The 23637-nt window shown below is 46.9% G+C and overlaps 3 protein-coding genes across 13 annotated transcripts in view; 1 reads left to right on the top strand and 2 right to left on the bottom strand.

The window, feature by feature from the left end:
* Positions 1-84: 84 nt before the first annotated feature.
* cdc14b (cell division cycle 14B) lies at positions 85-10644 on the bottom strand. 10 transcript variants are annotated; one of them, XM_056419193.1, is made up of 16 exons: positions 10366-10644; positions 9111-9201; positions 8385-8460; positions 8047-8139; positions 7886-7962; positions 7646-7712; positions 7410-7560; positions 7085-7315; positions 6856-6994; positions 6397-6562; positions 6178-6275; positions 2825-2872; positions 2633-2737; positions 1778-1946; positions 898-963; positions 85-767 (listed from the first exon to the last, which is right to left on the bottom strand). In XM_056419193.1, exons 1-15 carry the CDS (start codon positions 10472-10474, stop codon positions 940-942), a joined length of 1644 nt encoding a protein of 547 aa, XP_056275168.1. In that variant the 5' UTR covers positions 10475-10644; the 3' UTR covers positions 85-767; positions 898-939. The 10 variants fall into 10 exon arrangements, 8 of the variants coding, with proteins under 8 accessions (XP_056275168.1, XP_056275170.1, XP_056275172.1 ...); XM_056419195.1 differs by lacking the exon at positions 10366-10644 and adding an exon at positions 9379-9673; XM_056419197.1 differs by lacking the exon at positions 1778-1946.
* Positions 10645-10965: 321 nt separating this feature from the next.
* Positions 10966-13884, bottom strand: prxl2c (peroxiredoxin like 2C). 2 transcript variants are annotated; one of them, XM_056418226.1, is made up of 7 exons: positions 13809-13884; positions 12489-12778; positions 12117-12185; positions 11946-11999; positions 11734-11839; positions 11452-11494; positions 10966-11369 (listed from the first exon to the last, which is right to left on the bottom strand). In XM_056418226.1, the coding sequence occupies exons 2-7, from the start codon at positions 12708-12710 to the stop codon at positions 11171-11173; spliced, it is 693 nt and encodes a 230-aa protein (XP_056274201.1). In that variant the 5' UTR covers positions 12711-12778; positions 13809-13884; the 3' UTR covers positions 10966-11170. The 2 variants fall into 2 exon arrangements, with proteins under 2 accessions (XP_056274201.1, XP_056274200.1); XM_056418225.1 differs by having other exon boundaries at positions 11155-11369; positions 11452-11586.
* Positions 13885-13939: 55 nt separating this feature from the next.
* The window catches only part of fbxl17 (F-box and leucine-rich repeat protein 17), a 217129-nt gene continuing 207431 nt past the window's right edge, over positions 13940-23637 (top strand). The window contains exons 1-6 of the mRNA XM_056418213.1: positions 13940-14030; positions 15299-15798; positions 16323-16703; positions 16858-16980; positions 17509-17766; positions 18411-18542. Coding sequence (XP_056274188.1) covers positions 15319-15798; positions 16323-16703; positions 16858-16980; positions 17509-17766; positions 18411-18542 — 1374 coding nt within the window. The 5' untranslated portion in view covers positions 13940-14030; positions 15299-15318. The remainder of the gene's footprint in view (positions 14031-15298; positions 15799-16322; positions 16704-16857; positions 16981-17508; positions 17767-18410; positions 18543-23637) is intronic.

The raw sequence follows: 23637 nt of genomic DNA on the forward strand, positions 1-23637 counted from the left end.
AGCAAAACAGATTCGCATGAAAAATAATGCAGTTTAAAGAACTTCTTCACATGCTTATGTCATCAGTAAAATCAAAACTCAACATGACATTTGAATGCATTTATTGCATGGCACAAGGACCGACAGCCAGAGACCTACTTGGAATACATTATGTAACGTCAGATTATGAACATGAGTTGGAGCCCCGATAGGACCATTGACATTCATAGCATGGTACAAAAGTTAAAAAATACAAACTGAGTATATCAAATGTTGACATATTTACAGTCTTGGAATACAGTAGCTTAAAAGCCAGATAATGACAACATGAGCACAGTGCTGCAGTGTGTGTGATGGACTTGTTTCAACTACAGCGAGACAAACCGCCATCTCCACCTAACAGACTGTTCCCCCACCCATGACTCAACGTGCTGCACAGAGCTCATCTCGGGATCTCTCGGCTTCACACGCCGTCTGATGTTTGCTACTGCATGCTTCAATAAGTAGGAGCAACCAGGCAATGATTAAAACTATCCCTATTTTTCATGATTAGTTCAAAGTATAAAAACCCAAAGTGCCTTACCGTTAAAATAAACTTGTAATCGAACAAATCTTTAATGATTTACACGTCACATCAAGTTGGTTAAAGTTGTTTCAACTTTTTTTTTTTCATCAAACACAATGTAAATAGATTATTACGACTGTATAGAAGTTGGAGTCCATGTAAAGTTCCTCCAGATGGACCGGCTCACCGGAGTAGAGGAGCTCTAGCTGTGGGTATGGAGTGACTATAAAGGGGAAAGAAAACAAAGTCAGCATCTATTTACATTCAATCTGTCTGGTTTCTTGCAACATGTTTGCCCTTGAGGCAGACATTTAAAATAGAGTAAATGTGACAAATGGAGAGCAGATAGATACCAGAGACTAGAAAACCGATTTGATTGCAAAGAGCTGCGAGCTTTACGTCCTCTGGAGACGGTGCGTCTGTAGCGTGTGAGAAGAGAAGAGGGAAAGAAACGAGAACCATTACGGATCGGCGCCGGTGAGGGGATGTAGGCGTGGCTGCAGAGCGGGGAGAAGAGGCTGGAAACTGGGGGAGCAGAGTCCAGAGAAGCTAACGCTATTCTCAGAACATGCAAGGAAAGCAAGTTTTATTTGGAAACCTGAGAATTATATCTATATATAATTATATAATGTTAGTACAGCAGTGGAGGAAAGAAGAACCGGGACTGGGTTACACCGTCGTAAGAATGCTATGATTGTAATTAACTACATCTGATGATAACCATGTAGCCATGGCAAGAATTAATCTTCAACCGAGCAACTTTTATAATTATTGCCAAATACTGTTCGTAAAATTTCAATGACAACTTTTTCCTGCGTTATATTTGACAAACATATCCGTTTGTGTTATTTTAGTGGATCAGCCGGCAACTCCCACAAAGACACGCGAGACCGCTGTCGGATCAGAATGGTTCAAATTGAAATCAACATTAAATCCCAACGACTTCTAACCGTGTAAAACAACTCGATTGACACGGATGAACCAGTTGGATGCCGTTGAAAAAACATTTAATCCATGTCGATGCATCCCCAGCCCGGGAACATTAAACGATGAAGAGCATTAAGAGGATAGAAAGATTTACACAGGACACGAATGACGCAATCCCATCGCCTGCCCAAACTGGCAAGAAACCAAATTAAAATAGGACTCTCCCCGTTTGGGCAGCGCAGAGGCCGCGTCTTCGTGGAAAAGGGACCGCCAACGACGGGTCGGTGGCTCGGAGTGGGTTCTTGCCTGCAGGTGGCCCTGTGCCATGTTTAAGTTGATCAGAGGGCCTGTGTTGGCTGTGGCGCTTGCTGTCTCTCTATGGCTGCCACACGGCTCCCAACACACGGGGGCGCTGTCGCCAGCCTCTACATGCAAGTTCCCTAGAGACCTGACCAGTCTGGTGTGGCACAGGGAGCTGGCAGAGAGAAGGGAAGCCGTTAAAGTGGCTTCAGCCGAGTGGTTGCTTCTCCAACTGTGTCCAGTTCACATCAAAAGAATACATTCATGGCAGGGTTTTAACGCATCAAGGCCGCACGGTCCTGGATAATGAAATCGATGGGAAGTATTGCAATATTTAAAAGTCCACATTGAGCGCTTGATAATTGGTATGCCAATTTGTGAACGCGACGAAATCATCTGAAGCTCGAGATCGACTTCCTCCCTGGTTTTCAGCCGCACCTCACAGCGAGGTTACAACCTCCCTGCTGCAGGCGACCACTTGCCATCATGTGACCAACGTTCAGCATTCATGTCACATGACCACATCGAGACGGACGAAATATCCAAAATAGATCCAACAAGCGGACCTCGAGTTAAATCTCGGGTCATTTTCTAATAAATAGTATCCTCTTTATTTAAATCAATCGGAACCATCGTTTCCAGTGCGGATTTGACAACTTCTGAATCAGATCTTTGCCGCCACGTACGTTCTTAATTGAAACACGTTGCTTTGTTTACGCGAAGTCATTCATCGGTTATCTTATCTTTACGCACAGAACAAAAGAAGAAAAAGGGGCGTCTGCTCCAAGTTGCGCTTGTATTTCTGACGCCGCTCTCCCTGATGATACTTCTGGTCTCTCGTAAAGCGTGCGGGCCACTGACCTTCCTTCCACCCCATTGGCCGGCAGCGAGGTCCGGGTCCTCTTCCTGCTGTCCGATTGGTCGGACAGAGCCGAGGGGTTGACGCTGGCCTGCAGTACGACTCGGCTGCAGAGGAGACAAAGCGTCGCCAAATTAGCCCCCCGAGCCGCGTGCCGCCGCCAGAGCGTCGCCACGCAGCGCTGCGCACTTTACCTGAGGGACTGTGCCGACGACCGGGTGTGAATCTTATTCTCTTCTTGTCTGCGAAAAACAGAAAGTAACGAGAGAGTAAGAAAAGTGGATCGACTGAGATGTCAGAACTAAAAAAGGAAAAAGGACAGAGGGGTAACAGACACTTAATTATCTTAAAATGGTGTTAGATCATGACTGCAGCTTCAACAGCCAGGTAGGATTAGTAAAGCCAAGTAATACCGGAAGGAGCCAGAGGGGGGCACTAAACGACTTTAGAGGAACTGGGTTCTCCTTTTTTCACAAAGTTATCGTTTACAACAGGGAGAGCTTAAAATGTCCGACTGTGTTTTGTTTTTTACGGTTCCAGTCAAAACAATAAGCAGCGAAGCATGATGTTTAAAAAATGATGAATGGATGATGCAAATAAAATCACTCTGGACATAAAATGGTGACGCAGACAAGACAGGAGCCTCTTAGTCTTAGATTATTGTTTTTTAAACGGGCTCTGCTCATCAGCTTCAAGTGCGTGCAGAAAGACCTAAGAATAACAAGAAGGATGATTTTGAACACATTTCTGATCTGGGTTGGGAATTTTAAGAACAGAAAAAATAGAGAGACTGGGGGCTCACTTACAGCATTCTCAGTTAGAGCTCCAGAAACAGGGGCAGGACAGGTTTTGGGGGGGGGCTGACGGGCGGCAGAGCTCATTGAAATCCTAACCCGTCTATACAGAAATGCAGGATGGAAGAAGGGAAGCCATACACAATCCACCACAGGGCAAGGCTACACAGGGAGGAGAGCAGCATGGCTACCAGCCATCTGAAAGGAGGACAAATCCAACGACAAGAGCAAACAAAAAGAATAACAAAAAAGGAAGAGGGGGGGGGGGGGGGAGAAAAAAGGAAGGAGAGACAAGAGACGTCCGGGCGGGAGACAAAGCCTCTGATGTTCTGCTTTTCCAACGGGACTGCATCAGAGGAGATACCTTTCATAGAGCTTTGCAGCCAACAGCCTCCGTCAGCAGCTTTTCATTTATGCTTCGAACTCGACCGATGTGTTATTCTGATCTTGGACGGCAAAGAAAAGCTAATAATAGTGGGCGATATGTGGTCGTTTGAAATCTATGACAAATATGTAGCACGTAAGGAAGCAGGTTGTTGAAACTAAAAGATAACATGACATTGTTCCTAGTAAACCTCTAAATTCTAACTCACAAAAAAATAGTTATTGTTGTTATCCCCTCCAAAATAAGAACAACCTGCATCATGTAAAAACACATGGACAGCGGCTCCTTGCCAAATATACGACTGACGGCTATATCTGTGAGGAGCAAGTAGGGATTCGTGGCAGCCTGCCAATAAACACATCGGTCGAGCTCCAAGACTTTGTTTGAAAGGAACACGTCGAAAAACGGGAACATCTTCACGTATCCCGTTATCCACCTTTGCTCCACAAAAAACGGGCCGCATGAAAAGAAGCTGGCGGAGACGGAAACCTGCACACAAAGCTCGGATGGTATTTGCACACTGATCCAGTCACGAAAGCAACAACAACAACAACAACAACAACAACAACAACAGGCTATTGGCAATGAACCCGGCCCAACATTAATTACATGTTAGACACAAACATAGATTCAACACAGAGGCATGTCCATGCGTGCATGTCCAACGGGGCGTCGTGCTTGTTGCCATGCATGGGCGGGGGGGTGGGGGGCGGGGGGGACAGGTGAACATTGGCATAAAATCGTCGTTCTAATCGTCAATGGAAGTCAACATGCAACTTCGACAGTGGAGCCAGATGGTGACTGCGGCATACATGGCCCATCCATGTGCGGACAAAACCTCCCTTCTGTCTCAACTCTCTCCTTAACCCCGTCCATGCATGGCAACAAGCACGACCCCCCACCCCCAAAAAATGCTTTTAAAAGTCGATAATTAAAGCAGACGCTAAATACATTTAAAAAAGCCTACAGCTTCAACGGTTGAGCTATTTTACCAAACAATGACGAAGCTACTGCAGATCAGAGCGAAGACAGAGCTTTCCCGACGAACACGTTCTCCTCCCGGGTCGAGCCGAGCCAGCAGCGCAAGCCGAGCGCCGACGCGGTTTGTTCAACGGATCCAGATCTCACGTCAGAAAACCTGCGATGAGTTGAATGAAGTACAGCGGGCTCGATTATGGAGCTCGACTGTAGCTCGGAGGACATCCGGGGATAAGCCCCGATATCGAAGCAGATCAGCTCAGTGAGGGGAAGATGGAAGGCGCGGCGTGTCAATGCAAAAGCATCCACTCAGTGCACGTCCGCTTCAAACCATGTCGCCCTCCGAAGAGAGACGGGAAAGAAACGGCAAAAACAGCAGCTTCAAAAGGCAGCCATACTCTTCACTGGCACAGCAGCCATTTCTAAAGTAGAAGAACACAGGAAGTGATGTGCACTTACCTCCATCATACAGAACCTCACATCCTCTCTCTCTGATTCTCCTCTCCCCCACTCTCTCTTTCTCTCTCTCCCTCACTCTGGCCCTCTCGGCTATCTTTTGAACGGCAGGCAACACATCGGCCACACCGCGCCCATGAGGCTGCAGCAGAACACTACCACCTGCCTGACACGGGACAACAGAAGCCACATGGGTACATTGGCGGAGGCCGGTTGGCCGACCTTCCGCAGCTCGATTTACAAGGGCACAATCGATGTGGACTGGATTTAGTTCGGGAGCACACAAATAACCGGATCAGGTTTCCTCCCATTGGGGGTGTCACCAACAGCTCCAGTTGGGCCGCAATGCTTCCACAGAGCTCTATATTGATGTGGCCTTTATATTTATTTCCCCTTCAGACTATCGACAGACGACCAATCCTGCCGGTTTTATATTTAACTTCCACACCTTTTGCGCCTTTCTAAATCCAGAGAGAGAAAAAAAACACGGAAGATTGCATAACAGACAGCTCCCTTCCAGTCCTCCGAAAAAAACTTAGACTCTACCATTTGTCCCACGACCTCCCCCGACTTGGACCGAAAAGGGGGCGAGTTATATTACACTTTAACGGCATGTGGTGACAGTTATTCAAAAGAACCAGGGGGACACAAAGTTAGAGTTCTTGAAATATTACACGGATACTGCCTGGATCTTTAACTTACAGGTAAATGGAATATGCCATGCTGGGGGGGGGGGGGGGGGGCATCCTCGTCGAACTGGCCATGCCTAAAACTTGGCCACCCGGAAATAAAAACACAACAAAAACAAAATCTCCCTTGTCTTCTACCGTTTCAACACGGAGTAATGATCCCGAGAGGCTGGCGAGGAGGAGTAGGGGGCGTCGCTCAAATCAACGGGATTACGTCGGCGCGATGAGACTCGCGAGGTACTTACGATAGAGAACCCGAGGACGACCTGGCCTGCCTCTTGCTCTTCAGGGCTCGTAGTTTATCCCCCTGCGTGAGGCCGTTTTTCTCGTCGTCGTCGTTATACTGGGAAAACAAAGAGACGGCCGCGAATGGATTAAGGCAGCGAGTCCTCGTGCCGCGCCCGCCGCAAAGTCGGCACCGCCCTGAAAAGAGCGGCGGGAGCCCCCCCGTCTCAAAAACTCACCTGTTGCGTTTCCTCTTTGTTGAACGCGCGGTTTTTGTTGCTCCCGTTGATGGTGATGTCATCCACGCCGGACAGGATCCGGGTGACGGCCACCTTTCCGTTCTCGCGTTCATTCACCGTCTTCTCCCGGAACACATCCCCCTCCACCCACAGGCTGTTCTGCTTACTGGTGTAGAAACAAAAAAGGTCAACATAAAAACACACCCTTTCTTGCCAAACCACCGGCGGTCATGTTGTTAAGATTCCCTGAGCACATTTGCACAGGTTTGAAGAGGGCGCGGTCGAGAAAGCGTTTCTCACACATGTTTCCCTGCACCAATCAAAGTCATGGCATTGACTGACCATCAAGTACCTATACATAATACCCTCGGATGGTTTGTTCTGAACTTTGACTCTGACACCTATTTCATATTAAAACACATTTTTGATTTAAAAAAAATCAAATCTGTGAACACCCACTCTTCAACGAAGTTCTGCTGAGGACCGATGATGGACCCCGGCCTGCAGATCCGTATCCAGGCGATGGCCTCGGCGGCACTCAGGCAGTAATGTTTCATCATATAACAGCCAATCAGAGTGCCAGTCCTCCCCAGACCAGCTGAAAGGAAAAGGTTTCGGCATTTGGCCAGAGTAGAAGCGTCGACTCGTCAACAACAACAACAACAATAACGTGGGCTAGAAATCAAACCTTTGCAGTGGACCGCAACGGCTCCTTCGGCGTTCTCGCAGATGTTGAGGAACTTCCTGACGATGGCGTCGGTCGGTGTACTCCCGTCCACGAAGAACAGGTCGTGGTGCTCAAAGCCGGATTCCGTGAAACGCCGAGCGTCGTACATCTTCTTGTTGAGTCGGATGACGGTGGTGATGTTGTGATTCCTGAAGTACGGGATGTAGGCCTCGGGAGCGTGCAACGGGTACCCTGAGGTAAGAGGGGGAGGGAAAAGGTGTTTAAAAAAAAAAGACAGACATGGTTTACCGAAAGCTACAATAGAAAACCGAACTTCCACACACACCGTTCTCTAATTTGCTCTTTGGATGAGGCCCGCTGAATGCCAGGAACTTTCCTGGAATGATCCAGTTCAAGTCGCCGTTTTCCGCTCGCTCGTAGTGCTCGTATTCCTCCAGGTCGAAGTTGGTGAAGTCGAGCCAGCCGTACTGCAAAGCCTGGCGGACGGATGAGAGGGGTTCACTTCATAGGGAGCGAAGCACGGCGGCAAAGAGACGTCAATAAATCTATTAACCGACATACCTTGTGAACGCCACGAAGGCAATCGAGGATGTTCAGATTGTACAAGCAGGTTCCGAACGAGGCATCTCTGAAACATTAAATACACCGACCGTCTTTATCAGCGCGGCGTACGCGGGGGTCTTTATTTACCTCGATACAATTCTCTGGGAAGAATCTCAGAGCCAAACGTAGCCGCTCTGTTCTAGAAAACCAAGGAAAATATGAAATTAGATGCATAACACAATCATAGCGAACTGTTACCGGAATGGAATGTACGTTGAATTCCTCGACACCAGCAGACTGTGGGCCTCTTCGGGCATCATGTTGAGATGCATCACCTTGAGATACAAGCGGACAATCAGCAGGCGCCTCTTTCCATTGCGCGCCGACGTGCCGTTTCACGTGCAACGTGCGCCACTTACCGCGTAGGAGCCGATCAGGAAGGCGGCATTGGCTTGTTTCTTCTGGTCCCCGCATGTGTAAAATATGATCTTCTTCCTCGAGAGCATGATGGACTGTGCAAAGACATTCACAGCAACAGCATGAACATCATTCATTTATTTTCCACGTTGTAATAATTTAAGAAATGAAACACACGAGTTGACTTTACTTAGGGATGTCAGGGCTAAGAGTTAAAGAAATATAAAATAAAGAGGTTGACCGCCGTGCTACCTACTGCAGGTATAAATAGATATCAATTGACCTGGGCTTTGCCTCCTCTCTGGCGGGAAGGACAATCGGGAGCGGCAGTTTACTTTACCTTGAGCTTCTTTGTCAGCTTGCAGCAGAAGCGATAAAACATGGCCAGGTTAAGGGGACCGAAGTCCGCATAGAAGCTGAGACGAGAGAGACAAGAAGAGTGTGTCAGAGAGGCTATTTATGCAGCCAGCTACCGTCTCTGGGGACGTTTCACGAGACAGAATCAGCTACCTCGGACTGAAGCGGCAAAAATCCCTGACAGAGTAAAGGCTATATTTAGAAGTATTTGATGCCAGACTGGGGTCATTCATAATGTGGAAATAACTAATTTGAAACGCAATGAGTAGGTCTTTTTTTCTTTTTTCAAGCGCTGACACAAAACCGAATAGTCAGCCGTGTCCTCAATCATCTTCTGATACATTTGTTTTGCTTTTATTGGCCTTCACTTTGGAATGCTGTCGTGAGATTTGGGATTTTTAATAATAAAAAGAAATACAAAAAAAGTTGAATTTCCCTTCAATCTAAATAAGTGCACATCAACACTTATATCTTATAGTTGTCCAACTACTGATACATTTTAGAGAGAGAGAGAGAACAAAAACATGGGAGTGATGATTAACTTCTACAATCAAAGCTCGTATCCTTGAGGCCCATTTCAATGTTGCACACAGAGCGAGGGCAAAGGTCATGGGAGAGGGCGGGGCGGGGGCCCAAAGGCTCGGGCGCAATACAACAAGGAGCCGCGAGTCCGTATGCAAAAAGGGCAACGCTGCGACTGAACACTTACTTCTCGTACGCCAGCTCCTCGTCTATGCAGAAACAGTGTCGCTCGCCGGTGCTCTTGAGCTTCTGCTTCAGGACGGCGAAGTACAGTTGATCTGGAGGAGGAGGAGGAGGAGGCGGAAGGGGGGACAGCGTACAGAGGCAGTGAGGTTAATTTGCTGTCGCGCGCCATACAAACTTCTGTCGTCTCTTAAGTTCGCCAGTTACATTTGTATATATGTTTGCCTCCAACTGACGGTACTCTTCGCATACCGTCTCTCGCAACAACTCACCCTTGATAAACTCAACACATCTGGACGGAACGTCGTCCGCCGTCATCTTGCTCACGGTTCTGAACATGACTGTTTTGCAGAGAAACCTACGACGTTGCGGGTTTTTTTCCTTCACGAAGACTTGCGCATACTGTGTAAAACTTCCACTGGTATTGCGCAGGACGTTACAAAAAAAAAAATATGATACGGTGATACGTTAACAAACAAAGCTAGCGTTAGCTGTTTTGCAGCTGATTTAACTTCGACAGGAAAGTTACCAGGCGAAGAGGGAAGGAGGTGCAAGTGCGCACTCTGCAAAAAAAAAAAGAAGAAAAAAGATCTCCACCCGACTCCTCCCCTACGATGATCCGAGGGACGCTATTGGCTAGGACCGGTCCGGAACGCTACATGATTGAAGGACTGGCCCGTCGGCCACGCCCACTTCAGTTTAAAGTTCTCCACATAAGACACGCGATAGGCCCCGGGAACGTTGCCCAGGCCGTTGCTAGGGCGATTCCTCGGCCAATCAAATGTGCGATGTACATTTCGACGGACCTCCCTTTCTCAGATTTGAGCTGCGCAAAAGGTTCAACAACAAAAAATGCCACGAAATATACGAAGATCTGCGTTGGACAACGCTGACAGTGGGCCGACAACGACATGCAGGCATTAATACGCCATGCCATCGTCATGCACAGTGTATACCAACATAAAAATGCTGCAGACAAAGTGAAGTTATGGTGTAATTGCTTGCTCTAAAATGCATACCAACGCAAAACGGAACTGCTCAGATGGTTTATGTTGTGCACATACTGCCCAGACGGGGCAACCCCACTGCATTCCTTATAAAGGGACATAGGGTGTCGCCATATTAGGTATAAAAAAAACACACCCTGATTGATTATAGCGCAATGCTGTGCATGCGCCAGTCTGGCCGTGTCGCGTCTCCACGCCATTCTCCGACTAAATTCGCAGGGTTCACCCCGCAGACCCTCCGCAGACCCCTACCTGTTATCTCAGTGTAAATATTGGAGTTTGGCTCCGCCTCTGAGCTGCTGTGAGCTGCGCAGAGCTTTTTCCTGGACTCCGCTCGTCTCCTCTCGCTCTTGCGCTTCATGGTGCCTTCAGGTCCGCACGGCGGACATTCCCGAGCGGCTGCAACTTCGCCCCTTTGCTTCGCAGTCCGGCGGCGTATCCCCGTATTGGCGTGGCGTTATTATGGCATGATCTGGTGCTCGGGATCTGAGTGTGTGTTGTATTGTGTGTGTGTGTGTGTGTGTGTCAACCGAGGTCTCGTCGTCTGCTCCAGCCTCTCCGGGTGATGGTGACGTATGTGAGAGCAGGGGCAGGTTTCTCCCCTCCGAAAGCCACATCATGTTGACGTATCAGGATTAGAAGTCCAGCGCCCACCCTCCACTGTCGATGTGCTGTGGGGAATGTAGTCCTGTGGCGTGTGCCATTTTTTTTGGAGGGGGGGGGGACTGTGCAAGTGCCACACATTGCAGGGCAGACATACGATATGCAGCTGAGAAGTAATTTAACTTTACTTCTGCAGTCTCATGAACACTAGTGTGTGTGTGGAAAGTGGGTACAGAAATAAGCCTGTGATAAGAATCCAATCACTTCTATCAGTGCACCATTTATTTTGAATTGTTCATCCACGCAACCATCTTACTATACAACAGACATATAATACAACTCTAATGGAAATGTGTTCAACAATAATGCATTCATATCCCTTTTACACACTCAACCATCCACCACACAGGCCGTCTCATGATAGACAACAGACTCAGAAACACATTACTATATATTATTGATTTGGCCCAAACTCCTTTTTGTCGACCGAACACGCCTTGTGTGCATCGCCGGGCTGCCCAGCTACACATGGATGATCTTTGGCTTGTGGCTGAAGTCCAGAGTCTGTTGAAGTCCGGCGTGCTGCAGGAGCCAGTCGATGGGCATGTGGTCCAGCCGGTTCATGTCGAAATGGGAGAAATGAACTTGGGAGCCTGCGAAGAGGAGACACAAGCGAGGCAGTGTAAAGAGAAATATGCTGGGGAGCAAAAGAGAGAGAGAGAGAGGAACGATTACCTGGTCCTGCAATGATGGCTCCACCTTGTTGATGCATGTCCCCCTGGAAGTCAAATACAGGGCTACTCATGGCCCTCCATATACTCTTTAGTTGTCCCATAAAGATACCAGACTTCACATGGGGGCTTGGGTGGGCTATGTAGATAAAACACACACACACACACACACACACACACACACACACACACACACACACACACACACACACACACACACACACGCCATGTATCCCCATGGGAAAATATGTTGGGGTCATACGCCCATGTGCATGTGATTGCATACCTGAGTCTGTATATGTTTCCTCTCTCTTCATCCCAAGCTTTTGATAAATGCACCGATCCGGGTCCACGTATAGTTCATAGGGATACCCTGTCAGCGAGCAGAATGGCTGGAGATTGAAAACTAAATCAGAAGAATGTACAGGAACACACGTGTGTGTGTGTGTGTGTGTGTGTGTGTGTGTGTGTGTGTGTGTGTGGATTGATGAACTATACCTGAATGTGGCGATGAGCAGACTGACCGATCACAACCAGTCGAATGTCAGCATCCTGCAACACCATATATACACATTACATTTTGTTTGAGTTTCCAGAATCAATAACATGTAAGAATTCATAGTTATATACACAAACAATCATCCCCGGCTGGTTCGGATCAGGACTCACCTCCAGTGCTTCTCGGGGTATTTTGCTCAGATCCTCCACATATTCTTTACAGCTGTAGCACAGGAAATTCTGCATGGGAAACGTGGAGTGACATGTCAAAAGGGAAACAAGATGGTATACTTATTTTTTTGTAAACTCTCATCCAGCTCCTACATGTGTCAAAGCCATACGTCTTCACATAAGGACATGCCTTCTTCATTGGCAGCAGGGGGGTCAGAGCATCTGTCCAAGGCTGATGCTCACCTGTTGCCTGAGGATGCCTTTATGAGGCTCAATCTGCCTAACTGACCTCTCGCGAGTTTACGTCGGGCAGTCTAGCCTATGCGTCATCATGCACGGTTAAGCCAAACAAAGTTGTATTCTTTCTCTTACCCGCACGAAAATAATGACCGATTTCCTTTCTTGATATAATTTCTTGAACGGAACAGGGACTCCGTGCCGGTCGTATATCAAACAGTCCTCGACGTCTTCGAGACGAAAATCGACAGACGCGGTCCCGAAGTCCTGGTTTTCTTTAGTTACTTGTCGAGTTATTGGTGAAACTGCTCCAGCCATCTTTCTTTTTTTCTTACCGGAGGCTTCCCGAAATCGCATTGCTATTTTGGGAGTTGCCGTTCTCCCCTGAAGAGCTCGTGGTGGCTGCAAAGTTACACGCCCATAAACTGTGTGTGTCGGCGTGTGTGTGAGAGAGAGAGAGAGAGAAAAGGAGAGTGAGTTAGGACTACAAATGTCACTTAAACTGAATGGCAAAGTGATATATATATATATATAAATAAAAAAGTGTAATAACCTGATAATAATTGCGCAATTAACCATGCAGATTGAACACTGTCACCACAGCAGCAGCAACACCAGCTAATTATGCTCATCGAGGCACATTTGAGATTTGCAATACTGGCTTGAACTGACTTGCAGATTATGTTGTTGTGCATGGCATGCAAACGGTGTGAGTACAGAACCCTGAACATGGTTTTATTGTTCCGCATAAAGGTGCACATGGTTTTATTGTTCCGCATAAAGTTGCACATGGTTTTATTGTTCCGCATACAGTTGCAGAAAGAGACAAAAAGGAGAACAAGCGAAGATATCCTGGTACTTATTCCTTATTTGTCGAGCTCTTAAAACACCTATAGACTTTCCTATATCAGCTGCCTCCACTCTCCACTGTGGAAGGCATGACGTATTGTTAGGTCTGTTGCAAATGACTGCAGAGTTGGATATTTAGGCATCATAGTATGTATATTGGAATGTACCAATCTTTCACCATTTATGCGCTTGGAGTTCATTTCCCTTCAATATTTATTCATACGTGTAATATAGTTTGTATCCGTACGTGTACGTATTACATGTGTAATATTATTCTTTTACTGGGTATTTGAAAGTATACATACATGTTCTGTTGAAAACCCAATACACATATAAAAAAGAAGAACGTAAGACTCAATTCAAGATAACCCTGACATCAGTATCTATGCGTAGAAATACGCACCATGTGGACATCATACCGTGATACCGTATCAAAACCAAATATAAATTCAAGGCCTCTAAAACAGATTTTAATACAATAATAGAAGAAGATAGTTTTCTACTGCCTCTTTCGGCTGACCCCTTCTCCTCACAAGGCCTCGCAGCCGGGCAGGTTCACCCAATCCCCGTGGCGAATTATGAATCGGCCCTCGTCGGCTTCCTTACCGCTGGCCTCTCGGTGCGGAAGTGTCGTCCTCCAGAGCGGAGCAGCAGTAGTAGCAGCAGAGCTGCCGCTGTTGGGGTGCACACTACGCTCGTTTCAGCAGCAGGAGGTTTCCTCCGCCTCCGCGTCTCTCCGGACCGGGACCCGCCAGCACTCGCCGTGACCGTGCAGCGTGGCGGTGTTATGTGCGCACCGTGCGGCGCGAGGGGCCACCGTGTGAAGTGGTGAGAGAGCGTTTCACGTCGCGGGGCTACGGCTAACGTAGCTAACGTTACGAGTGATGATGGAGGCGAGCTAGCCTGCAAGGGAGCAGAACCCGAACCGCGTTCCCGTGAATGCGTTAATAAACGGGTTCAGCTAAACACCACCACCCCCGTCACGTCACGACTACTACGCGCGCGCTAAACAAATGACCACCTGTTCAATGTTTACATCTTTTACATCGCCGCTGCTCCCTCGCTACACTGGTCGTACGGTCATATAAAGCTGCTAGTTTTGAACGCAAAACCCCCCTCAACGTGGGCAATGAGAGCGGCGTTTAAACACATTACACATCAGAATGAGCTTTATTCACCATGTGTGTGTGCACGGACGTGGAATTTAACTCGGACGCTCTCGTCGTACAGACATGCTATTTACAAATAGCAGGAGACATATAAAAAAGACATTGAAGACAACAGAACATCAACATGCATGTACAATATAAACACAACAACAATAGCAACAACAGTGACAATGCATTGAGGGTGTTAGTGCAGAATGAAAGTGGTGATAGTGCAAGTAGTGCAAACATGTGAGAAGTAATGTGTTCGCAGCACGAATGAGCTCAATACAGGTTACGACAACACGACTGTTCAAGAATACTCAAATGTATGCGTTCGTTTCAAATAGAATATATAGCATATGCAACTAGATATTTGTTGTGTATTTGCACGTACATATATTGATCTTTTATTCCAGGGATTATTGCTGGCAGAAGAATGTTTCCCGTACATGTTGATGAACTGATATTAACATGAACATATTTACTTTATTTGCATGTGTGCAAACTAGTTATAAATGTACCGTAAACTATTGGGTACTGCTACTCTTATTCTCTCTAGCACACTTCTGAGGGGTAGACTTCATGAACCTCAAGGCTTTTCGACCTACTTGTTTTGGAGTGTTGGAAGTTAATTTAATGCTTATAAGATCTTGTTTACATATTATTTTCATAGATATTTAGTGACTTACTTCACAACATTGGCAACGTCAGATTTTATGCCAGCAAGGTCTTGTGTGGTTGCTTCTGTAAGGTCATTCAATTGCCTGAAATGTTGAGCTTGTTTTACAAAAAAGTAAGATTATTGCTATCAAAACTCAGGTATTGTGCTGTGACACTAATAGGATACTAATAATGACAGCCAGTCCTGCAATCACTGTAACCTTCAAGGTCATTAGATTGTTCCTGAATGATATATTTACCAATTAATTGGCTCCCGTTTGTTCCTAGAGTTTCCTTGAATCATCTATATGGGCCATCTTCTTTCGAAAAATGGTTACCGCCTGAAGAAAAGGACACGCAAGTTGCATCACAGGAAGAAGAAGAAGAGGAACTGCTTCCTGCAGCTGCCCTGCATGCTCTGCTTCATCGTCCACAGCAACAGCAGCGGCCTCGACGACGACAGCGACCACTCGGAGGCCGGCGCCAACGGCAGCGCGTGCCGGCGCAGCAGCATCACAGGAATCGGCGTGCCCGGCGTGGGCGGAGTCGGCATCGGGGCGGCGGTTGCCTCGAAGCTCGCCGAGCGGTACGCGACACTCTCGTCCCCCGAGGACCGCTCCAAGTTCCTGTTGTCGCCGCGGGAGCTGGCGATCTGGGAGGGCCAAGGGAGGAGCCTTTTGTCCGCCGTTCCCTCCAAACTGATCCCGCCGCCTGTGCTTTTCCGAACCGCCGGGGTGTCTGTGACCGTGCCCGTGCCCGGACCTGTGACCGGCGACTACACTGACATGGTAGGTCGCTGCATCGACGGTGCCGAAACGCTGTAGCTGGGGATTCCAATCTGTCCTGGTGGCCTCAGCGTCCATGATGGACCAGTGCTGCTGCTAAAGAAAGTTTACGATCAAGTGGCCATTGGCTTTAGGCTGACTGGGCAGACCCTGTTTATAATATGAAATGGAAATGGGCAGATTCAAACCAGCGCCACGCTTACACAAAAGTGTTTTCAAGGGGAACATTACACAGTGAGTTTGTTATGTTCTTAACATGTAATAACAGCAGGAGTCACGAGTCAAACATCACACTCTAGGCAACCGCTTTCTTTTTTCTTTCCCACCCCTATTTTATTTAATCGACATGGAGTATCCGAGGTAAAGGGTGCTGTTTTGATTCGATGTGTCATTATGTGGGCGGCGTGAGTTTCTTCAACACTCAAATTGCATCTAGAGGCTGAACACTCAAAACTGTCTTGAGCTGCATTGAAGAAAACATTTCTGTGTGTGTGTGTGTGTGTGTGTGTGTGTCTATCTGGGCGCAGGTGTGTAAGAGGAAGTGCTCAGAGGTGCAGAGGTGCACCCCCTGTAAGCAGCCGCGCTGCGCCTTCGCCGCCCCTGACGGAGGGCTGGAGAACGGGGGGGTGGGAGGAGGCGGGGGAGAGGCCGCCACAAACTCTGAAACCGGCCACTGCCACCTCCCCCTCTGTCCACTTCCCTCCTCCGCCGCTTCCTCCTCTTCCTCTGCCTCCGCCTCCTCCTCACCCGCGGACGGCTGCTGCGGGCCGGGCCTTCACGCCGACCTGCCCCACAGTTCGGACTCGTCCCCCTGTTGCCTGCATTACTACGATGACTGCCAGGCGAGATGCTCCGACGCTGCGGATCACTCGAGCATCAACCAGCTGCCTTCCTCCATCCTGCTTAAGGTCAGAGGTCATCGAGGAGCTAAAACGCCTTTTGTCTTTTAATTACTGTCGGTTTGGTACAATGGCAAACATGCTGAATACTTGACTTATACCACATGGATCCATTCCAATAAAAAGCGGTTGTCATGTTGTATTTCCTGTCGCTTTCCTGCAGGTGCTCTCCCACCTGACAGTGAAGGAGCGCTGTCTGTGTGCCTCTCTGGTTTGTAAGTACTGGAGGGACCTCTGCTTGGACTTCCAGTTCTGGAAGCAAATCGACCTCAGTGGCCTCCAACAAGTGAGCACATAGCGAGCCTCCGTTGTCTTCAGGAATGATTCTTCCCTTTCCATATTTCCCACAGTAGACATTTAGTTAACTCTCTGTCTTGGAATGAAGCCATCGTGTTCTGCCAAACGGATGGATAACAGCCCCGTGGATCATTTAACCCTCCTGTTACCTTTATATTTACTGACATATTTTACCCTCGGGGTCAATTTGACCCCAGCAATTAAAACCTCCAGAAAATTATTAGAATTAATATTGTTTCCCAAGTTTAAGTGTGAGGTACTTTATGTTTGTTTGTTGACTACCTAAATAGCCCTTTAAATAAATAAAAAAGTTGATATTTCTTATATGTTTGACACAGTGAAAAACAGCCTGGGGTCAAATTGACCCCAAAGAACACCGACGTTAAACATTGAATGGGGTCAAATTGACCCTAAAGGTAACAGGAGGGTTAAAGTCTCTTTTTAAAAATACCATTTATAACCTTTCTACTGACTTTGGTCTCTCCTTGTGTTCGCCCCCTTGTTCCCTGTTCCCTAGGTGAACGATGATCTCCTGGTGAAAATCGCCTCTCGGAGGCAGAACGTGACAGAGATCAACATCTCGGATTGCAGAGGGGTCTACGACCATGGCGTGTCCTCCCTGGCCTCGCACTGCCCAGGCCTGCAGAAGTACACCGCGTACCGCTGCAAGCAGCTCGGGGACATGTCCCTGTCGGCCTTGGCTACACACTGCCATCTGCTGGTGAAGGTGCATGTGGGCAACCAGGACAAACTGACGGACGAAGCACTCAAAAAGGTATGGAGTTAGAGTAGCAACTAAGTCGTATACATGTCCAAATATTTACTTGTTACCTTCGCATTGAAAATGTGGAAGGTTATGTTTTGATCGCTGTGTATTTATTTATTTATTTATTTATTTGTATGCGTGTTATTCGCTTAAGTAAAAAAGTATTAAACCGAAACGCATGAAATTTGGTGGGATGATTGGTTATTATCCGGGGACCATTTGATTAGATTTTGGGATCGATCGGGTCAAAGGTCAAGGTCAAGGTCATGAAAAAGGTCAACATCTTCTTGAATTGCATGAAATTTGGTGGGATGATTGGTTATTATCCGGAGACCATTTGATTAGATTTTGGGATCGATCGGGTCAAAGGTCATGGTCAAGGTCATGAAAAGGTCAACATCTTCTTTTTACCATAGCGCGGTCAATTTCTATCCAATTGGCATGCAACTAATGCCAAAATGTTCATAAGTCAATGCCCAATCTTGTGATATGCGAAGGTATGCGCTCTACCGAGTGCCCGTTCTAGTTTGTAATGCATCCACCTTTTTGGTTGTCTTTATTCCCAAAATGCAGAGTGAAGTAATACTCCAAATACATTAAGGGTATTTTATTTGACACATGCTCAACAAATACATGTCCCCTTTTGCCTCCAGCTGGGAGAGCACTGCAGTGAGCTGAAGGACATCCACCTGGGTCAGTGCTACAGTATCACAGATGAAGGCATGGTGGCTTTGGCTCAAGGATGCCCAAAACTGCAGAGACTCTACTTGCAAGAGAACAAGCTGGTGAGTCCTGGTCCTGCTTTCATATTTGGGGTTTTTCTCCCTGCGTGCCAGGTTTCTGCTCTCGCAGGAGCCCCAATGCGAAGATTGGTCCTCGTCTTGTAGCTACTGCTGATATTCTGGGGTTATGATGCCGGAGCCGTGGTCGCTGTCTTCCTGTTGGTTTCCGCCATGTTGGGGATTCTAAGAATTCCTCCCAATAACTGCACTGCCGGGCACCGTGTGCATTTCTATACATATTCATTCATTTAAGTGTAGCGCCTCGGAATCAGCTGTGTTACGATGATCAGACTTCGTATACATTTGCAGAAGTGATATTTTCTTGGATCTGAATAGATCATACCCTTCCTCCTCCTCTGCCTCCTCCTCATATTTAGTAAAAGCAGTAGGTACAGAAGAGAGGGACACAATACTCCACACCACCACTAGATGTCACTGTTCCATTCTCTGGAATCAGCCCTCCAGCTGCTTTCTGCTTGTGGGCCACAGCTTGTTGACGCTAAAGCTGAGTTGTGCACAGCTCCTCCCAGTCCCGATCAAATATATTAAGAATGATAAATGATACATATTTACTTCTGAAGCAGACAGTTGAGTTAATTAGTCATCCGGCATGTCTGTTTCTCACCACTTATATAGTTAGATCGTCTTTCCCTCACTAATGCTCTTGCACTTTTCCCTGCTAATATGTCTGCAGTCTGTGAGTAATTTCTGACCTTGATGAATTACTTAGCTTTAAGCTGTTAAGAATAGCTCAGTTTGTTAAAACCCCATTAATCAACTTAATAGGATATGAAATTAGTGATTACCACTAGGTGAGAGATGAATATTGCAGACTGGTGATAACATTCCAGCGCAGCAGCAGTATCAATTTCAAACAGTCATTTTTCAGGCGTGAGATAGTTGCGGTTATTTTAGCTTCCTGTCATCGGGGAGCAGAGAAATGGCCCGAAGCCTGTAGGGGAATTGTTATGTCTGGCCGCTCTGGTTTTTTCCGCCTAAAATTGTCATTAAGTTTGGCAGGATTTGAGACGACCCAGAAACACTCACTTTTCATTTGTCCACGGAGGCCATTCATTCTCCGCGGCGGTGCTCTCCGCCCACTTCTCAGGGAAAAAAAGGAAACTGATTTGTGTTGCCTTCTGGGTAATCACAGCCTCAATATGGGTTTAGCTGAATGTGTTGGCACTGTGAGATCGAGAAATATACGCGTGGACGATAAAAGATTGTTTTATTCGTAGATGTTGCCTTTGATGCAATGATTCTGAATATTTTATCGCAAATAAAAAATGTAGAAGGTGACTCGACCATTTGTGGTCGATGTAATTTATCTCGCTCCGGGTTCAGCTGTTCATAGATCCTCCTCTCTCCTCTCCTCTCCCGGTCTCCTCATCAATCACAGATGAGGATGAGCCTTTCGCTCCCTGTGATCTGCCCTCTCTCTCTCTCCTCCCAAATTGAATAATTGATTTGCCAGAGGGTGTTTCTGTGTGGTCTTTTACTCGCCCTCTTGCCTTTTTTCTTTTTGTCCTCCCTCCCTCCGTGTCGTTGTGGTTGTGGTTTCACTTCCATGCTGCAGGGCCAAGACCGTGTGTGTGTGGCAAGGTCTTTGAATAAGCTTGCGTTGCCTTAAGAAACACAAGCACTCGCATTATTAGTAGCACATCAGCTAATGCTCCCCGATTTCTCTCCAAGTTAACTGTCAAGGAAAGTTCTTGTGGGGTGGAGATACGTTTGTTGTCCTGCTGTGATGCAACACGTGCAATCGGCAAATGTCTCGCAGTACCTTTAGTCCCGAAAGACGAGAGAGGAAGGACATTGATCGTCACACCGAAGGGCACACCAGTTGTTAGTTTTACCAAATGACAACAGATGAAAGCTGCTCATGCAACACTGAGGACGTCTGCGGCAGTGACGAGTGTCTCCAAATGTTGTTTACAGTTGACAAAATGAGGCTTGTGCTTTCATTGTTTGTTGGCCCGGGGGCCCCAAAAGAAATCCGCCCAGGGCTACAGATAACCCTGGGCTAAGAGGGGACTCTGGTGTCTCTCTCTCACTCCTTTTGACATCCACCCTGGCGTTCATCCAGTATTTATGCCAGAGTTGGTTATATTGCACCAGTTGCCTTTCAAGGCTTGTTTTCATCTTCTGAAGTTTCTCTCTCTCTCTCTCTTCCCCCTCCACCCCCCATTTATATTCTGTTCTCTTCCACCACCTCAAAGGGCAAAGACTCTGAGAATAGCAAATTCCCCTTTTCCTCATCTCACTTCAATTGGCCGGAGGGGGGAGAGGCATCACTGACGCTTTAACTCTGAGTTCTGTCGGTTTCCTGGATAAACTGGTGGACGGATTGTAACGCCGCAGAAAAAAACCCTCCAATGTTCCTTTTCAATTAAGTTGCAATCTGCAAACATATTTTGCTGAGGAAGCACCTTTCTACTCTTTTCCTCTCTCCCGTCTTGTTAAAATCAGAGAGTGTGAAAATGTTCCTGGAATGTGATGGGAAGATTCTCCCACTGGCTCATCTCAAAGACATGGCGTGAGTCCACACACACACACACACACACACGCACACGCACACAGACACACACACACACACACAGGCTCTGATTATTTACAGTTTTAATTAGTCTGGAATGTGGAAATGTAAGTGGAATTGGAGATGACCTAACAAAGATTACCATGTGCCCTCAATTTAGGTGTAATTACCACTCTGCATGTACAATCAGAGTTCCCCATCCGTGCTTTCACCATGTTTCCCAGCGCTCTCTCTCTCTCTTTCTCCCTCTTTCTCCCCCTCTGAGGCATTTGGGATGTTTTTGTCTGTGGGAAAACTGCAAAAACACTTGAGAAGACGAACCGTCAGAGTGAACGGTGTTTCTCGGCCATCTGTCGGGAAGGAGGTCTCATCTGCCGCTCCGATTGGCCGCCTGTCTGCTGCTCCAATCCAACGCATTGGCAGATTGAATTGTATATTGACATGAGCAGATTTAATAAGCCGGATTAGCAGCATCGCAAAGACAAGGGAAGTGGTAATGATGATAGCTGTCAGTTATTACGGGATTGACCTTTTGACATAAAGCAACACACACAGAGTCAAAACACGGGCAGCGACGCGCATGGAGGTGGATGAATTTGAATAGCTGCCAGCTGCACAGGAATCACACACACACACACACACACACACACACACACCTTTGTCCATCTCCCCATTACCCTTCAGTCTTCACCGACGGGAGTTGAGACTTTTTTTCTGGATGTTGAATGTCCGACGTCGTATGATGTGTCGAGTCAGCGTTAACTGCTAATGTCACTGGATTCTGGATTATGTGTGTCAGAAGTCTCAGGCTTACATGCCACCAAGGTCTCTTTAGTGTTCTCGTTCTGTTTGTCTGATGTCCGTCTACGTACGTCCCGCCAGAGGGGAATGTCTAAAAAATGGTCTTAAATAAATTAGCTTCCCCTGTATTTTCTATTGAGAAAAAAAATCATCAATTCTTATCCCTTATGTTGACATAAAATACATCATCGACATTTCTGGAATTGGATGAATTGCTTTAAAGGACTGTGTAGCAGCGCTACGGAGGAAACGGGTTGTTGGCCCTCAGGGATGAATACAATGTTTTCTTTTGTGTTTTTGTGAGTAACCCTGAACATAAACATGGACTTGTTTGTCCAAAAGACAACTCCACAGGGCACCTTTTAAATTATTCTATAAGCGAAAATGTCAAAAGCCCTGCTTCCAGCTTCAGTGTCGGCATTCGCTGGTTGTCTTAGACGTCTGTGAGAACAGACTGAACGCCACAGTTGAGTTTCTACCCCGGATGCAGCCGTTACCGCCTACCTAACCCTCCTGTTTGTTTTCCTTTCTTGTTTTTGTTTTTAAATCGACATTTCATTTGCACTGTTTTCTGCCCTTTCACAAGCCCATCGGTTCATTTTGAGTTGCAGCCCTAACTGGGGCCGACTCATTGCGATAAGGACACACGGTTATTTTGTTAAGTAATAAACTATGTGACTTATTCCCTTTAAAAAAAATTTATTTTCGCCATTTCCGCTGCTTACATTCTCAGTCTGTAGTCTTAAGCTAACGGCACATTCCCCTCTCCAATATCCTCCTCTTCATTGCTCGTTTGAAGGGCCTCTGTATCGATCTGTGTCCCCAAAAAGCTGCTGTGTGTGTGTGTGTGTGGGTGTGTGTGTGTGTGTGTGTGTGTGTCGCGGTTGCTGATCGTCCTTTGCCTGGAAAGTAATCAGATGCATTCATGAGCTCTGACTTAAACTTGGACAGCCGGCTGCACTCAGACACGGACATCGTCGATATTTCCCCTCTGCCGTCTGCCCAAGAACAAAACAAGTTTTAGAGGAGGGAGCGAGAGAAAAAGAAAAGAAAGAGAGGAAAGTGAAAGCGCCTTTTGGAAACGCGGGGCCTGTGAAGTAAAGTGTGCCTCGGATATCTGACCTTGCCACACGGTGTTTTCTTTTCAACACTAGCTACCCCGGGAGAGGATTCTGCATTAACATTGGGCATTGGACTCTTATCAATAACACAGGTGGGAGGACATTTTGACAAAGGGAGCGGCAGAGTGCTTACCTGGATTCCCTCGAGTGGCTCATAGAAATGCGGAAAGTATTAAACTTGTGCACTGAAAACAAAGTCAAGCGAGCGGCGGACATTATGACGGCTTAATGCCGGAGTCAGAAATAGGCCTGTTTGGGAAAAAATAAAATGGAGAGCAGCTGAAAGTCGTGAGGAGAGAAATTCAATTCAATTCAGTTTATTTGTATAGCCCAATTTCACAAATTACAAATTTGTCCCGGAGTGCTTTACAATCTATACATATAGACATCCCTGACCTTTGACCTCACATCGGATCAGGAAAAACTCCCAAATAACCCTTCAGGGGGAAAAAAGGGAAGAACCCTTCAGGAGAGCAACAGAGGAAGATCCCTCTCTAGGATGGACAGAACAATAGATGTAATGTGTACAGAAGGACAGATTTAGAGTTAAAACACATTCAACTAGAACGGACACTCGGTAGAGCGCATACCTTCGCATATCACAAGATTGGGCATTGAATTATGAACATTTTGGCATTAG

This window comes from Pseudoliparis swirei, chromosome 7 (genome assembly GCF_029220125.1).
Source record: "Pseudoliparis swirei isolate HS2019 ecotype Mariana Trench chromosome 7, NWPU_hadal_v1, whole genome shotgun sequence".
Classification (NCBI taxonomy): domain Eukaryota; kingdom Metazoa; phylum Chordata; class Actinopteri; order Perciformes; family Liparidae; genus Pseudoliparis; species Pseudoliparis swirei.

Coding starts and splice junctions, on each gene's coding strand:
- prxl2c (XM_056418225.1), bottom strand. CDS start 12,710: ATGCGATTTCGGGAAGCCTCCGGTAAGAAAAAAAGAAAGATGGCTGGA. Junction 11,840..11,945: donor CTGCTCATCGCCACATTCAG/GTATAGTTCATC, acceptor TTCAATCTCCAG/CCATTCTGCTCGCTGACAGG. Junction 11,370..11,451: donor AGCCATCATTGCAGGACCAG/GTAATCGTTCCT, acceptor TCCTCTTCGCAG/GCTCCCAAGTTCATTTCTCC.
- cdc14b (XM_056419193.1), bottom strand. CDS start 10,474: ATGAAGCGCAAGAGCGAGAGGAGACGAGCGGAGTCCAGGAAAAAGCTC. Junction 7,713..7,885: donor TCAACGTACATTCCATTCCG/GTAACAGTTCGC, acceptor TTAATGTTTCAG/AGATGCCTCGTTCGGAACCT. Junction 1,947..2,632: donor GCCAATGGGGTGGAAGGAAG/GTCAGTGGCCCG, acceptor TCTCTCTGCCAG/CTCCCTGTGCCACACCAGAC.